The 18,462-nt window shown below is 41.5% G+C and overlaps 1 protein-coding gene across 1 annotated transcript in view; it reads right to left on the bottom strand.

Annotated features, from left to right (window-relative positions):
* Positions 1–1,292: 1,292 nt before the first annotated feature.
* Positions 1,293–18,462, bottom strand: part of scn4ba (sodium channel, voltage-gated, type IV, beta a) — a 61,064-nt gene continuing 43,894 nt past the window's right edge. The window contains exons 4-5 of the mRNA XM_034168128.1: positions 6,299–6,428; positions 1,293–1,552 (exon numbers count right to left, since the gene is read on the bottom strand). Of these exons, the coding sequence (XP_034024019.1) occupies positions 1,459–1,552; positions 6,299–6,428 (224 nt within the window). The 3' untranslated portion in view covers positions 1,293–1,458. The remainder of the gene's footprint in view (positions 1,553–6,298; positions 6,429–18,462) is intronic.

Raw genomic sequence — 18,462 nt, 5'->3', positions numbered from 1 at the left:
TTTTTGGGCTACCTTTGGGCAAATACAAATGGTGAGCTATTTTGTTTTAGGCTAACAGAGCACATTTATTGTACTTTAATTTTGCCTGTTATATTTTGCATACAAGAATAGTAATCTGGTTTTAGGTGTTAATTGGTAGCCAGAAACCAGTGTTTATATGTGTTGATGGGTGTAATTTTTTTTTTCTTTGAGTATGGCACAACTGTATTTGCAAATGGTCTCTTCTCCCCATAAATGTTCTGCTGATGTGCCAATGAGTGTTCATAATTTTCCTAAACAAAGCTGGTTAATTGTACAGATTGGTTTAATATACATGTAAAAGGGCTTAGAATAAGCATGAACTGTCTTTTGGTGACTTTCAATCATCATGACCTAGTTAAAAGGGGAGCAACATGTCTAGCAGTGGTGTTACATGCTTGTAAGGATTGCCAGGGCTTCAGTTAGGTGACGTTGATATGATGGGTTAAATATACAGAGACAGATAAATGTTTCTGTATTTTGATTCAAGACAATATTTATATATATGTATATAAAATGCACACATGCTAAAAATGCATTGGTTATTATTCAGAAGCAGCATGGATAGGTTCATTCCTTTCTTCGGGGAGCTGGGTAGTCTGGGGATTGTCTCTGATGAGCGTTAGAGTTCGGAGTTTTTCGACATTTTCTGTATTTTTACCCTCCCACGAGCAGGGAGCAGAAGCAGAACAGGCACCTGTGTTTTATCTAAAGCAAAATAATAATATGTGCAGAACCAGGTATTTAAGTCAGCTTAGCCAACCCAACTGTTAGTGACACCAGTCATGACTCAAGCAAAATCTGCTGCCTGATTTGAGCAACCACACACCACAAAAACAACATTCGTCCAACATTGGACCAGGTGAAGGCTGCAGTGATGTGACAGTAGCCATAGTTTTCAACAAGTCAAAACGCTCAAATGTTTAGTGAGGGAAATGTTTAAACCCTCAAGGTTTTTGTCAGAAAAAAAAAAAAAAACAATCTTAATTGGGTCCAAGTTTGACTGAGTTGTTGCCTTTTACAGTAGAGCCCCAAGAAGACAATTTTAAACAGATAGGTTAAAACATAACTGTATGTCACAGGGGCAGTTGAAATTTGGTCGAGAACATATGCAACAGAGAAGTGCTGGTTCAGATCGAATGCTATTTCCGTGGGGCTCCTCTGTAGGGAAGTGTTTGTTTCCCATCCAATGTACTTGTGGCAGCAGATTTTCATAAGACAAGCTGCACACTATGTGACAAATGGGCTGTTAAAGCCAAGAGTGCAGGCCCGAGCACATTTCACACTTTCTAGATTTCAAGCATAATTTAAAATAGACATTTTACATATTTTATTAGTTAGCTACTATTAAGATAAAACAGTCCTTTGATAAGCATAATTTTCTCTGAATGTGTACATTTGTCTGACATACAGTATCTACAAACATACTTTACATTTTGCTCATGCCTTTGGTGTTCCTTTGTTGTCAGCTTTGGCTCCTGTAAGTCCATTCTCTGTGTTGTCATTCCCTGAGGAGCTCACCAGGCACTCTTTGCTGGAGAAAGCAGAGAAATCAAAAAACACACACACACACAAAAACACCAAGACTTTAGGGTTAGATTTTGTCGGTAATAAATTCAAAATGAAACTAACACTGTAAAACTAACACTGTTAATTTAACATCGTCAGTGTTAGTTTTACACTGGTGATTTTACTTTGTACAGTCAGATTCTGTGGAGACTTTCAAGTCTATACTTGACACATCTATTCTCCCTCTCGTATGGCTAGCATACTGGCATAGTATAGTATAAAGTCATTTTATTAGCAACGGAACAGGTCCCGGCCTCAACTTTATCTAAATTTTTGGTCTGTGAGTTAAGCTTAGGGCTAGTGGCCAGCAATCACCTTAGTAATTTCTGTTTTATTGTTGAATTATTGCTGATGAATTATACCTTAGGTGTTGTTTTTTCTGGCCAACTGATTCTGCTCTTTTTCTCTCTGTCCGAGGTACGAATGATGAATGAATCTGGACCGAAGGACCCGGACAGACTGTGAGGTGGAAGGCTGAAGGAGGGTTTTGCATGCTGCAGTCTGCCCACTGACAGTGTGGATGACCCCTGCCTGTGGTGCTGATGCCTGTGTGGACTTCTCATCTTCTTTATATCATTACATTGTTTGATTTTCTATTTTATGTTTCTCCAGATTTGCAAAACTTTACAAAACCTTGTAATTGTTAGAATGGTCTAAGCAGTGGGTCACCCCTTTGAGTCTGGCCTGCTTCAGGTTTCTTCCTCAATATTACCAGAGGGAGTTTTTCCTTACCACTGTCACTTGTGTTCTTGCTCTAGGGGCTAATAAGGTTAGCCCTTACTTGTGTGAACCACCTTGAGGCAGCTTTGTTGTGATTTGGCACTGTATAAATGAAATAAATTGAATTGAAACTGAAACTTGAACTAAATCCTAAAGCCCGATTTATGCTTCTACAACTCCATAACTCTGTGGCCATGCAATGATGTTGATGTCCACGTGACCCTTTTAAAGTTCTCCGTCGCATCTTAAAGCAGTTTTCCGCAGGAACAGTGGCTTTTCCTGGATCAGTTTGTCCCCCAACGAGCTCCTCTTCTTTATACAATCATCAACCTCCAAACAAACATTACTGGTAGGTTCCCTCTATGATTTGTGGGTCATTTGAGCATCTTTTTAGTTTTTAGACTCCTTGTAAAGTTGGTCATATTTGTAGACTTTTATGCCAAACGTATTTGATTCATGATCAAAATGTAATTGGCGGACACACTCCAAAAACTTATAAAATAGAGGAAGGAGTGAAAATGTAAAAGTGACAAATCACAGTCCTTGCGGGGCTGTAATCTAAAGATGTTTGCTGGACTTGAAGAAAGGCTTGCCTCATTTAGGCGCTGGGAGTGAGCATGGTTTGAAAAAAATAAACACCCAGGCTTTTAATTAAGGAAGTATGGTACCCACTTCCTCGAATCGGCGAGTGTCAGTGCTGAAGTTCATTTTGTGCCTCTGTTGTAGCTGGGTACATCTAGACTGCTCTGTCCGGTACATGTGAGGGGTTTTAAATGGAAATACATTGTGATGGGATACTTGATACTTGGCCCGTTTTCTCTTGTTTGCTTCCTCTATGCGCTACTCCCAGGGCACTATGAGTTCCAGCATGATAAGATGTTTTGACTCTTCGGAGGTGACGATCAAGTCTGGTCATAGCGATGTTATGGCAATGTGCTGTGGGAACTTCAACTACTTTCCAAGATCAGCTTGCAGCTGCCAGTTAGAAGCTGTGTGGAGGAGGCCTGTTGTTGTTTTTGCCTATGCCTGGGGTTTTTCTCCAGTTCTGATTAAGGTGACTTCCTTCCTCTTGGAGTGGTGCTGCCCACTAGTGTTAATGGCTGAGGCTAGGCTCTCAGCATTTGATTTGAGCACCTGGTCATGGCGCCAACGGTAACGACCATCCACCAGGGCTTTGGGGCAGCAGCTGAGAATGTGCTCTAATGAGCCTCTTCCAGAACAGAGTGGGCAGGAAGATGTTTCGTTCTTCCCCCAGGCATGAAGGTTCGCTGGGCTTGGCAGGGCATCGTAGACTGCTTGCAGCAGGAATCGGACGCGGATGAAGTCTGCCTGCATGATGTTTGGCCAGGTGATCCTGTGCTGCAGTGTACTCTCCCACTTTGTTCATGCTCCTTGCTGCCAGAGTCCTACCGCCCTGCTCACCCGTTCCTCTTCCACCACTGCACGGACCTCTTCCTGGTACAGCTGGTGTTTCTCCCTACCCTTGGCCTTGCTGATCTGGGCTTTTGGAAATAGCCCAATCCTGCTCAGCCAGTTGCCAGGGTGCCCACCAGGGCCTTCTGTCTCAGGTGTAAATCTGCCATCTCCACTGCCATCTCTGCTCTCCATTTCCTTCCTGTTCTCACCTCAATGCCTGCTGATGACACCTTTCCATCCCTGGAGTCCCTATACTGGGCATCTCGTGTGTGTGTCACCTTAAACTCCTCAATGAGACCACTGAACGGTAGCTGCAGGGTGTTGCTCATCCCATACAGTGCTGCACTGGTGAGGCTGCGTGGTAGGCCCAGCCATTTCCGAAGAAAGCCACTGATCTTCCTTTTGAGGAACTCAACTGTTGTGATTGGGATGGCACAGATCAGCAGGGGCCACAGAACTCAAGGCAGAATGGATTGCTGATAGATCCAGGCTTTAAATCTGCCAGGCAGGACAGACCTGTCAACCTTGCTGAGCCAAATACCAAGGTCTTGAGTGGACTTCTGGATGGTGGCGGTGTCTTTCAGGGTTGAGTCAAAGAGCTTCCTCAAACTCTTGACTGGCTGTTCAGTGATGGATGGGATGACAATTCCTGAGATGGTAAACTGGAATTTGTTAATCACCTTACCCTTCTTCAACACCATAGACCTTGACTTACAGGGCTTGAAACTCATCCTTGCCCAGTTAATGAGTCTCTCGAGTCCTTGAAGGATCCATCTACTCCCTGGAACCGATGTTGCAGTGACAGTCAGGTCATCCATGTACGCTCTTATTGGGGGTTGCCGTACACCCAACTTGGTCAGGGGTCCTCTGCATTCCACTTCCGCAGACTTCCCCACCATATTCATGGCAAGGGAAAAAAGGATGACAGAGATGGTACAGCCTGTTATGATCCCTTTTCCAAGATGATGTCAATCTGATGTTACTGACCTCGAAGTGACTCTCAACCTGAAATTATTGTAGTAATCCAGGATCAAGTCCTTGATCTTACTGGGGGTGTGACGGTGGTGTAGCGCCAGCTCAACCAACTTGTGTGGTATAGACCCATAGGCATTAGCCAGGTCTAACCACAACACTGTAAGGTCACCTTTGTTCTCATGGGCCTCTTTAATGAGCTGTGTGACTACCCCTGTATGCTCCAAACAACCCGGGCTATCCAGCTCAACAGTGACATCTGATAGAATACACTACATTGCTCTGTTTGGACAGGACAGGATCCCTAGTTACAAACAGAGCAATGTAGTGTATTCTATCAGATGTCAGGAAAACTGTAACGAACACTACATAGGTGAGACTAAGCAACCTTTACACAAAAGGATATGCCAGCACCGCAGAGAGGGCACAAATGGACCTCAGTCTGCAGTTCATCTCCACCTGAAAGACACTAACCACACGTTTGAGGACAAGGAAGTTAAAATCTTAGCCAGAGAGAAGAAATTGTTTGAGAGAGGGGTGAAAGAGGCATTCTATGTGAAACAGTTGAAACCCAGCCTTAACCGGGGAGGGGGTCTGAGACATGCTTTGTCCCCTGTTTACAATGGGTACTCAGATCAAAGCAGTTTCAGTCTTTTGTTCATGGTAATGAGTCATTCACACCATCAGGAGAGGCATCAGTCCAATCGTTAGGAGGGACAGCTACCCTGTCATTAGGAGGGTGCTAACTAGAGCACAATAGGTGCTAATTAAAGCAATTGTTTAGTCACTAGCCAATAGCAGTCTGCCTCTCAGTAGGAGGTGTCTGGTTAGGTTTAAAACTCCAGCTTTTGTGGCTTCTGTTTGTTCTTCTCGACAAGGGTCAGACAGAAGTCAGATTACTAGAGCAAGAATTTTAGCTGAGGAAGCTTCTGGGATTTGAAGCGAAATGTCCTCGCGTCAAGCAACCCAGTCCAGTCGAAGATTCAAGCCTCTCTACTTTTTCAGGTATGTTTGATTTTCCACTCACCCTCAGACATCTGTTTAGTTTTTTGTCACCTTGTGTTCTGTTAATTATCTTGTGTGTCATTAGTTCTGGCTTACTGTTTTCACACACACCTGCTGTTCATCAGTTTAGTCATTTTAAGCTGCTCCTTGTTTACTGTTCAGGTGCGGGTCGATTATTTGGTTATGGTTGTCAGTATGAGAGTTAGTCATTGCCCCTTTTGATCACTGGTTATATAAGTATTTTTTGGTGTCTTCTTTCTCCGCCTTGCTCCTGTATTTTTGTTGGTCATTTACTCCGGGTTCCTTCACCTTTTGTCCACAACCTCACGGTATGTTGTATTTTGTGTCACATTGGATAATTAAAACACTTTGTTCTTTGTTTGTATCCCTTCATCAGAGTCTTGGCTGCCTGCTTTTGGGGTTCAAACTGACTTAGTTCCTGGTTCCACTCATAACAATTCCTTCTTAAAAAATTTTGATTTATAAGATAGTATTGAATCAGAACTAGCACGTTAGAAAACATGTACATTCATGCAGTTGTGTGTATTTAAATTTCCTTATTAACTCCACTTGTCAGTGTCACCAGTGATCTACTTACTTTTTCTCACCGTCCTTCCTCAGAAAGTGAAGTACCACAGCTTTTACGACCATGATGATGATAACTAAGCCAATGACTCCACCCAGTACTGAGACAATGATGACTGTTAACGTGTTGTCAACCTCCTTCACTGAAAAGAGAGAGAGAAGGAAAGAAAATTTAAGTAAAATGTCCAAGGTCAAGAAGGATTCGTGCCTCATTGAGTCAGACTTAAAATAATATTGTTATGGTTCATGTTTCGGTTTTGCTTTTCTGATCTCTCGGCAGATATTTTTTTCTACATTATTCTCCTCATGCTTTTATTTTGATGGTCCTTATCCTGGTGTATAATGTTGGTTTTACTCCGTTGGCACTCACGACTTTCCATATCTTGCACAATAAAGTTTTCTTGTTTGTATTCATATTCATGGGACTCTGGGTTCATGTGCCTGCTTATTTACAGATTAATTGGATTATATACTATTTAACCACCACAATTCCCTCACTCCAGTGCCAGGTTGTCTTGTCTGTGTACCAGCTTTTTCATGTTCTATTGCCAGTGTTCTGATGTCCAGTTACCAACACCCCCCCCCCCCCCCCCCCCCCCGTTTTTTTGGTTTTAGCCTGCTGTCTCTTGGACTTCCAAAGTAAAATGGTTAACTGTTTTTTGACCTTCTGCTGACATTACTGACTTCTGTGTGTGCCGCTGCCTTCACGGACACAGTTTGCTGATTCAAGTGATCATGTATGGAACCCGTACCTGTGTTACCAACTACATCTCTAGTTGTTGCTGCATAAGCATTGGTGCATACTTATTACAAATGGTAACAGCCTGTTAGCTGTCAATGAAGACTGTTTGAAATTTCATCAGTGTTGTTTTCTGCTCAGGGGTTTACAGTCGAACAATAGCCATGAGAAATATTTTATAATTACATTACACTTGAGCTGTATAAAAGCCAATGCCAACATAAGTGTTGTGATGCCTTGATCTGCTCTACTCCCCCTCTCTTCCTGTTCCTCCAGGCACCGTGTCATGGAGCTAATTCATCACACCCGTCTGCAATCACCTACACCTGTATATAAACCCTAGTCTTTCTACACCACAGATGCCGGAAACTCAGCTTAGCTTGCGTGGTACCTGGCCTCAGTTCATGTCCATGTGAACATTTTTGATTCCTTGTACTCTGCTTCCCAGTTAACTCTGTTTCTCTCTGTGTCCTCAGCATTCTGGCCTTGTGCCAGCTCCATCGTGGCCGCCTGGTGCTGGTTCTAGGATTGCCATCATTTGCCATCATCATTCTATGTGGCTGTTTGCATTTGGTTTGTAGGTTCATCCATAACAATAAGACTGCATTTCAATAGTACTTTTCCATCTTGCAAAGTGCTTTACAATGATGCCCCATGTTTACTTCCCCAACCAAAACGATACCTTTTTTTTTTACAGCAGCGTGGGCTGAGACAACATAGATTAAGTGTTTTGTCCAAAGACACAGGCAGGTAGCACGAGTGGGACTTAAACCCAGGTCTACATATTGACAATCATATTTTTAGTTTGTAGGTCTAATGAGTCTAAAGTCAAGTGAAAACTTACTGAAGGAACAGGATATAGTTAAATAACGCTTTCTCTGCAGATCTGAAAAACCTTTTGAGCACCAACAAAAACTCATTTCTGGAGGATCTGTGAGTTCAATTACTTATTGATTTATTGGAATTGACAAATCAGTATTATATGGAGGTTACTTTCAAAACCATAACAACAATGTAAAAATTGTTTCTCTTCTGTACTGGAAGCCAGTCATATGAGTTCAGCACTTCGATATCCGTTGAGTAGGTAGTGGCTCTACTATCATCAAAAAAGCTATCATGCAATTTTACACAGCAGTGAAAATAAAAAAAAATAAAAATTACATGCCACCCATGGGAATCAAACCCACCCCAAACACTCTGATTACCAGTCAGAAACTTTACCACTAAGCTACGATCACTGTCCTGTGAAAGGCTGTGGGAAACTGCCTCATATCAGGAAGGACATGGACGTATTTAAAAAAAAAAACACACACACCATATAAAATATAATATATTATATTGAATCCCTCTTATCAAGAGGACAATACAAATATGATCCATCTGTTTGTCTGTGGATGACCCACGGTCACAGACACATAGTCATGAAATGATATGAATGATGAAGCAGTCGCTCTTCTCATGTCCACATCTACTGGTCTGGTGCGTCCAGGCAGCGGCGTGCGCGTGTTCTGCCTGACACGCATGTCTTGTGGATGCCACATCACAGGACTGACACTACATCATGTAGAACAGAGCTCATGTGTGTGGTGTGATAGTCAGATCGTCCGCTGCGTGTTGTGATCTGACGGACCATTTCAACCTGGGAGCAGCCTGTCCATGGGCTGCAGTGTGCACACGCTCACTCACCCATCACCACAACGATGTATGTTTTAATTTATGTCCTCTTAAGGACAGCAAGCAGACATACGCGCGTCACAGTGGGCAGTTGTTAGTTCATGTCTGTCCAAACACAGTACGTGTTGTCCAGCTGGGATATCCAGATCCACAGCTCCCCACAGCTGCTTCTGTTGGCGGCCACACCTCCTGTCACTTCAGTGCACACACCAACATGTCAGTGTGTGTGTTTGCAAAGCCACAGTTGTGGGGCCCTTAGACAAATTTCATATCCAGCTTGACAGTGATCGTCTGCTGACTGTTTTTGTGATGATAGTGTGAATGGCCACACACTTTCTAAATGCCATGCTCGCGGTGTTAGGTATTCTTGCGTCTCACCTGGAATTTGGCCAACAACTGCCGCGAGAGGGTTCTATGGACTCGCACAGCGCACACTTTCTTTCAGCTGCTGGTGTGTGCAAATAGTTGTAGCAACAGGTGTACGAGGCAGCTGCGATTTTACACATTTTGCACAGGATTCCTGCTTCTTGTGCACTTTATGTGCAAATTGACCAAATATGCACTATGTGTGAAGTGGCCCTTACAGATGTACAAACCTAAATTAGAAAACAGTTGGGATATTACGGAAAATCCAAAATAATAAATAAACAAAAAGCACAATGACTGACGATTACTTGACAACTATTTCACTCCAGACACCATGAATCTGATGTTTCATGTTTTGTATGGTCAACTTAATTGTGTTAATATATTATAAATTCACAAATTTCCCCATCAAGGGACTATTAATTGATCATGTTATCTTAGTCATGAATTTCAGGCCACCAAGCCATTCCAAAAAATGTGAGGGCGGGGACCATTTAAGGTTAATAATAATCAAATACAAATAAATACATAAATGTTGATGTTATTCCAAACAGATGATGTCCGCAGGTGACTGTAATCATGATTTAGTACAAAAGCAGTATCCACAAAAGGCTTAGTCTTTCAGAAGCAACAGTAGGGGAGAGGATCACCAATTTGTCAATAAATTTGTGACAAAAGTATTGAAATGTTTAAAAACAATGTTCCTCAAAGAGATATTGGAAGGGATGTGCACATTTTTCCTTCTACAGTGCATGTCAGAATGTGGAGGGATTTCAGTGCATACAGTGGAAGGGTGCAACCCTAAGCTTAACACACGTGATCGCGATCCCTAATACCCCCATCACACAGGCCGAATTGCGTCAGAATGGCACATCCATATTTCCACAGTCGGGAAATATTGACTTGCTGTTCGAATACCAATTTATGATAATCCGTGAGCATCTACATGTATGGTCACATTCGCTCGGCTGTCCAGAGTGTGTTGCACATGGTCAAAACACTTTTGGCGTCATTGAGATGGAACGCACATCTGACGGCGGTCTATATGTGGTCTATATGTTGTCCACCTCCACTGGACCCCGGCCAGGGAGGGCAAAGGAAATGTTTATATGTAATAACATGTATGTGGCACACATTCATCATATACAGTGAATGTAAACAGGCCACAATCAAACCGAAAGCCCCATGTGCTGCTCCGCCTCTCCATGGTCTCGTGTGCAGTAATGTGTATCATGGGAAAGTGCATTAGACTCGAGGGGGATTATTCCAAAGGGGAAAACTTGTAGTTTATAGTTTGGATTTGACATAAATTTTTTTGTGACCCAAGTCCTGTTTCTTTTCTGAGGTACTGTGTATATTATGGCCAAACCAATCAGTATTCCTGATGTTTTTGTAAGAGATGGACACCATATGCGCTGGACAAAACATGAAAAGGACCAGACATACTGTAATTAGCAAAAAGTCCAAAATTGCATGTTTATCATGGTATGGTTTGTCATTGTCAGCATCTGATGACAGCATCAATGCAGAAAAGTGAAATTGATATATTTGAGTGACGTGTTGCCTTCAAGATACAATGTTGTCATTCAGTGTTGTCATATGTCATAGTGAGTATTTTAACTGTTACCAGTTATTTCTGTAATCTCGACATCCTTGAAGGTTTCTAGTAAATCCCTTCGGCTGGTCCCTTGTTTTACACTCAGGGTCACCACAGCAGATCCTAGGTGGATCTGCGTGTTGAATTGGGACAAGTTGTATAATTATAGTGGGCGATTTTAACATCCACACAGATGCTGAGAATGACAGCCTCAACACTGCATTTAATCTATTATTAGATTCTATTGGCTTTGCTCAAAAAGTAAATGAGTCCACCCACCACTTTAATCATATCTTAGATCTTGTTCTGACTTATGGTATGGAAATAGAAGACTTAACAGTATTCCCTGAAAACTCCCTTCTGTCTGATCATTTCTTAATAACATTTACATTTACTCTGATGGACTACCCAGCAGTAGGGAATAAGTTTCATTACACTAGAAGTCTTTCAGAAAGCGCTGTAACTAGGTTTAAGGATATGATTCCTTCTTTATGTTCTCTAATGCCATATAACAACACAGTGCAGAGTAGCTACCTAAACTCTGTAAGGGAGATAGAGTATCTCGTCAATAGTTTTACATCCTCATTGAAGACAACTTTGGATGCTGTAGCTCCTCTGAAAAAGAGAGCTTTAAATCAGAAGTGTCTGACTCCGTGGTATAACTCACAAACTCGTAGCTTAAAGCAGATAACCCGTAAGTTGGAGAGGAAATGGCGTCTCACTAATTTAGAAGATCTTCACTTAGCCTGGAAAAAGAGTCTGTTGCTCTATAAAAAAGCCCTCCGTAAAGCTAGGACATCTTTCTACTCATCACTAATTGAAGAAAATAAGAACAACCCCAGGTTTCTTTTCAGCACTGTAGCCAGGCTGACAAAGAGTCAGAGCTCTATTGAGCTGAGTATTCCATTAACTTAACTAGTAATGACTTCATGACTTTCTTTGCTAACAAAATTTTAACTATTAGAGAAAAAATTACTCATAACCATCCCAAAGACGTATCGTTATCTTTGGCTGCTTTCAGTGATGCCGGTATTTGGTTAGACTCTTTCTCTCCGATTGTTCTGTCTGAGTTATTTTCATTAGTTACTTCATCCAAACCATCAACATGTTTATTAGACCCCATTCCTACCAGGCTGCTCAAGGAAGCCCTACCATTATTTAATGCTTCGATCTTAAATATGATCAATCTATCTTTGTTAGTTGGCTATGTACCACAGGCTTTTAAGGTGGCAGTAATTAAACCATTACTTAAAAAGCCATCACTTGACCCAGCTATCTTAGCTAATTATAGGCCAATCTCCAACCTTCCTTTTCTCTCAAAATTCTGAAAGGGTAGTTGTAAAACAGCTAACTGATCATCTGCAGAGGAATGGTCTATTTGAAGAGTTTCAGTCAGGTTTTAGAATTCATCATAGTACAGAAACAGCATTAGTGAAGGTTACAAATGATCTTCTTATGGCCTTGGACAGTGGACTCATCTCTGTGCTTGTTCTGTTAGACCTCAGTGCTGCTTTTGATACTGTTGACCATAAAATTTTATTACAGAGATTAGAGCATGCCATAGGTATTAAAGGCACTGCGCTGCGGTGGTTTGAATCATATTTGTCTAATAGATTACAATTTGTTCATGTAAATGGGGAATCTTCTTCACAGACTAAAGTTAATTATGGAGTTCCACAAGGTTCTGTGCTAGGACCAATTTTATTCACTTTATATATGCTTCCCTTAGGCAGTATTATTAGACGGTATTGCTTAAATTTTCATTGTTACGCAGATGATACCCAGCTTTATCTATCCATGAAGCCAGAGGACACACACCAATTAGCTAAACTGCAGGATTGTCTTACAGACATAAAGACATGGATGACCTCTAATTTCCTGCTTTTAAACTCAGATAAAACTGAAGTTATTGTACTTGGCCCCACAAATCTTAGAAACATGGTGTCTAACCAGATCCTTACTCTGGATGGCATTACCCTGACCTCTAGTAATACTGTGAGAAATCTTGGAGTCATTTTTGATCAGGATATGTCATTCAAAGCGCATATTAAACAAATATGTAGGACTGCTTTTTTGCATTTACGCAATATCTCTAAAATCAGAAAGGTCTTGTCTCAGAGTGATGCTGAAAAACTAATTCATGCATTTATTTCCTCTAGGCTGGACTATTGTAATTCATTATTATCAGGTTGTCCTAAAAGTTCCCTAAAAAGCCTTCAGTTAATTCAAAATGCTGCAGCTAGAGTACTGACGGGGACTAGAAGGAGAGAGCATATCTCACCTATATTGGCCTCTCTTCATTGGCTTCCTGTTAATTCTAGAATAGAATTTAAAATTCTTCTTCTTACTTATAAGGTTTTGAATAATCAGGTCCCATCTTATCTTAGGGACCTCGTAGTACCATATCACCCCAATAGAGCGCTTCGCTCTCAGACTGCAGGCTTACTTGTAGTTCCTAGGGTTTGTAAGAGTAGAATGGGAGGCAGAGCCTTCAGCTTTCAGGCTCCTCTCCTGTGGAACCAGCTCCCAATTCAGATCAGGGAGACAGGCACCCTCTCTACTTTTAAGATTAGGCTTAAAACTTTCCTTTTTGCTAAAGCTTATAGTTAGGGCTGGATCAGGTGACCCTGAACCATCCCTTAGTTATGCTGCTATAGACGTAGACTGCTGGGGGGTTCCCATGATGCACTGTTTCTTTCTCTTTTTGCTCTGTATGCACCACTCTGCATTTAATCATTAGTGATCGATCTCTGCTCCCCTCCACAGCATGTCTTTTTCCTGGTTCTCTCCCTCAGCCCCAACCAGTCCCAGCAGAAGACTGCCCCTCCCTGAGCCTGGTTCTGCTGGAGGTTTCTTCCTGTTAAAAGGGAGTTTTTCCTTCCCACTGTAGCCAAGTGCTTGCTCACAGGGGGTCGTTTTGACCGTTGGGGTTTTACATAATTATTGTATGGCCTTGCCTTACAATATAAAGCGCCTTGGGGCAACTGTTTGTTGTGATTTGGCGCTATATAAAAAAAATTGATTGATTGATTGATTGTATGCCAGATACCCTTCCTGACGCAACTCCATTTTACATGGAGAAATGTGGCAGGTATGGGGTTTGAACCAGGAAACTGAAACCAAGAGCATAACCACTTGGCCACCCAAATTTATAGGGTTGTTTGGGGGGTGCGGGATGATGCTGGCCCATGACCTATAGGTGGTGACGACCCATCTACCAGTTGTTTTGAATCTGACAATTCGTATCAAATATCCAGTCATGGTGTCATGTTGATTCTAAATTTAGACATCACAATCACTTATGGGCATAATTTTAACAACCTTTAAAAAGTTTCACAACATGTAAAAATTTTCCACTTAACAGAATAAGAAGACAATTATTTATTGTTACAGAATCCTTTGCACTGTGACATCATCGCACTGCTGTCTTTATTAAGATTAAAGGCAACCAAATGCAGTGCTCTTTGTACTCTCGAATCCAAAATGCAGCGCCGTTTTTACACAGCGCTTGTCTGCGAACATTTCAAATAAAACAAATGAAATGAAACAGCCATGCCGGCCAGTTTTGTCAGTATTAAAGTTTTCCCCTTATCTCAGATCGTGTGCAGGAGCTGATCCATATGTAAATATGTGTGTGTGAGTCAGCGTGTGCGCATTTGGAGTCCAAAGCGCAGATGGTTTTCACCCTCAACAGTCTTCCGCTTCCTCAGCTGGGGCACAAATTCATATTTTTCAATTTCAAATTCAATTCAATTTTTTTTGTCTTTTAAACTTGTTTTATGTCAAACACAGCACTTGATGCAGGGGTGAAAGGTGCTGCGCTCCGGCTGTAGAGGACTGTATGTCTTTCCGATGTACAGCTGCACTCCGGCTTACTTTCACCTCTGCAAACAGGCATTGTCCAGTCAAATTTCTTCTACTTTTATATTGAAGTATGAGTAATGAAGATGTTTAAGAGAAATGTATCGGAGTAAAAGTATACATTTTATTGAGGAAATGTAGTAAAAGTGAAAGTCACCAGAAATGTAACTAACAAAGTAAAGTACATGTAGCAGGAGGAGTGTCCTCTTTCTCTCCTCTGATTGTCATTTGGTTCACCCAATCCTCGCACAATGTAAACTGTGTGCTCCAGAGTGAGCTAAAGGTGAAAAATCCAATGATTACAAAAAAAAACATACACGCTGACTTAACAGATCATGCCAAAATCATACAGTCTGCATATGAAATGAGAGGACTGTCAATAAAGTATCGTACCTTTTTATTTTTTTCAAAAACTATATGGATTTCATTCATATGTTTTTACGTCAGACATGCTTGAACCCTCGTGCGCATGCGTGAGTTTTTCCACGCCTGCCGGTGACGTCATTCGCCTGTGAGCACGCCTTGGGAAGGAGTGGTCCCGCCCCCTCGTCAGATTTTCATTGTCTGGAAATGGTGGAATGAAAAGGACTTTTTTTCCATCAGAATTTTTTCAGAAGCTGTTAGAGACTGGCACCTGGAAACCATTCGAAAATTACGGGCTTCACAGAGAATAAGGTCTGGTAGTACAGCTTTAAGGACCCCTTTATGGACGCTCGGCGCGCCGCGCTCCGAGCTGCGACGACGCAGCACAAGCCACCGGACCATTTCTGAGCTGATGGCTCTGTGGATACGAGACCATCGTGTGCTCTTTCTCTGGTTATCACAAGAGCTGGACATCAGCCATTTTCTGGCAGATTTCACTTTTAACAAGAGATTTTGTCATGGAAAGCCACGCGGAGGCTTTGCGCATAAAGACCGATTCGCTTTGGAAGCGAGACAAAGGAACACCTCCGTTTCGGCGTGTCAGAGGACAAGTTTGGACATGTCTATCTCGGCTTTCAATGCTTACTAGTCCAGTAAGTATCAGTGAAATTGTGGAGAGCTGGACATGTCCAAACTTGTCCTTTATCACTGGAGGTGTTCCTTTGTCTCGCTTCATCAGCGAATCGGTCGTGACGCGCGAAGCCTCTGCTCGGCTTTAAATGACAAAATCTCTTGTTAAAAGTGAAATCTGCCAGAAAATGGCTGATGTCCAGCTCTTGTGATAACCAGAGAAAGTGCACACGACGGTCTCGTATCCACAGAGCCATCAGCTCAGAAATGGTCCGGTGGCTTGTGCCGTGTCATCGCAGCTGGGAGCGCGGCGTGCCGAGCGTCCTTAAAGGGGTCCTTAAAGGGGTCCTTAAAGCTGTAGTAACAGACCTTATTCTCTGTGAAGCCCGTAAAATTTTCACCGAAAGCCAGATAAATTTTTCAAATGGTTTCCAGGTGCCAGTCTCTAACAGCTTCTGAAAAAATTCTGATGGAAAAAAAGTCCTCTTCATTCCACCATTTCCAGACAATGAAAATCCGACGAGGGGGCGGGACCACTCCTTCCCAAGGTGTGCTCACAGGTGAATGACGTCACCGACAGGCGTGGAAAAACTCACGCATGCGCACGAGGGTTCAAGCATGTCTGACGTAAAAACATATGAATGAAATCCATATAGTTTTTGAAAAAAATAAAAAGGTACGATACTTTATTGACAGACCTCGTATATATATATATATATATATATATATATATATATATATATATATATATATATATATATATATATATATATATATATATATATAAAACAAAACATGGAATATTATGGGTTCATTCTGTCTACAATGAAATAGAAGACAAAGTAAATGTAAGGATCACAAGAGGTTTTTCTTTTGTTTGTTTTTTTTAATTTGCACTTTCCATACTGTCCCAACTTTTTTCTGATTTGGAGTTCAAAATTTGTTTGCCCTACTTTTGCAATGCATTTTTACTTTGCAAAACATTTACATTCCCTCTGGTTGGTGCTCTCTGGTCTTGCAACTTCCATTGCCAATCATGGATCAGCTGATTGAATCTTACCATAATAATGAACTGAGCTATGTAAATATAAGTTTGTATTGTAATGGTGCAAAGTGTTCAATCACGTTCAAAGGGATTCAACAAGTTTTTTTCTTGTTTCATGGATCATAAGTTGGAATTGGATGAAAACATTATTTTTTGTGTTCAGACACTTTTTTTTCTAGCAGCACTCTTCAAAATATAATGATATATACTTTTAAAATGTATTTTTTCAGAGTGTGTGTTTTTGGGTCATACCAGAGATGATGTACACTTGTCCTTCTTGTACAAAATGTTGCCAGTCTTATGACAGAGTGGTCAGTCTTACTGGGTGGGTTATGGTGGTAATGCGCAAACAGCTGAGTGGCATTCTCAAATTATTGCTCAAGTGTTACTCACACTTGGGGTCTATTTATAAAGTCTCTGTGACACTGACCTGCTCACTGACTTTCCCTAATGATGCTGCTGCACTGGAGTTTGTATAGAACAAATAAATTCCAAGCCCTCAGGGCCATCGGGCCAGGTTTTTCCCCAGAAGCCATAGTTCAAAGTGGATAAATGTGTTTTATGGTATTTTATTCCATCACACATCCAGCCAAGATGCCACCCAGGTACAAAACAGGTAGATCAATGGGGTAAGAGGGTGGGCTACATGGAAAGGATTCTTAGTCATGTGTCCTTAATCTGCACAGTCTCAGTCTACCCAGCTGTAAAAAGGTACTCGCCTTGGCTAAGGAAGTGTCGCACTTCTTTGTGAAACTGTCATCCAAATTGGGGGTGGGGGGTGACATACACATGTAGATCTGGGTTTGAGTCAAAGTCATGCTATCTGGTGTAAATACTGTCTCCGGCACAAAGAAACCTCAAAGCCTTTATAGTCCATGTGCCAAGTAGGTTTTCAGTACTACTTAAGGGTATTAAACAACACTTATAGTTCAGCCTCAGTACACCGTGGCCTACACAAAAATGTATGATGGCCATCCCAGGGTGGTAGCTGAATCCAGGTAGGAGTCATTGAAGAATTACATAGGCGTCAAAATTAAAATAAAATAAAATAAAATCCTAAAATTGGGAATTACACAATGGACATCAACCAGGCAGGAGTGATGTCCAAGCAGTTAAGTGCCCTTGTTTTCACTGCAGAAGGTTCCTGGTTCAAGAACACCCCAGCCCTTTCTCCATGTAATGTGGGGTTCCGTCAGGAAGGGCATCATATAAAACTTGGATTGGTGCCAAATCAACATGCATATCCACCTTGGATCTGCTGTGGCGACTCTGAGTGAAACAAGGGAGAAGCTGAAGGGAATTACGTACGTACATAAGGTATGTCAAGCATTAGCCACTCACTTGAACAAGTTAAATAATGGAATGTTGGACCAGATTAATGAGGAGATGTACTGTATGATAGTAAGTTTCCATTTAGGGCTTTGTAGATAAATAGAAACCAATATCTGCTGAAAATGTCCACCATGTCATATAGAATGCAGTGATGTGTGGAATAACTGTCACTAGTAACAGATCTCAGGGGGTCACAAAGTGGAGGCAAAGGAATCTCTGTAGATGATGTCATCATTATGCAGGACTGACACGAAGAAAGCTTAATTTATGTGCAGCATGTTTCTGGACAGGTATCCAGTTTTTGTTTATTTTTTGTAACTTACTAACAATTGAGACAATGTAAAATTTAAATGTATGTTTCTGATCCAACCAGATACCAAGTATTTATGTGAGATATCCTCCCAATACTATGATCATTTAGACTGGCAATATGTAATCCATTATCAACAACATTTCTAGCTCTGGAGAACAGCATATATATAATTTCTTGCATTCTGTACAAGTTTTAAATTACAGAGTGCATTTTGTAAGTAGTCAAAAGCTTTTCGTATGGGCCACTGCACAATGGTG

The sequence above is a fragment of the Thalassophryne amazonica genome, chromosome 4, assembly GCF_902500255.1.
Source record: "Thalassophryne amazonica chromosome 4, fThaAma1.1, whole genome shotgun sequence".
Taxonomy (NCBI): domain Eukaryota; kingdom Metazoa; phylum Chordata; class Actinopteri; order Batrachoidiformes; family Batrachoididae; genus Thalassophryne; species Thalassophryne amazonica.
The sequence above is the reverse complement of the archived record's forward strand: the minus strand, read 5'-3'. Positions and strand labels throughout refer to the sequence as shown.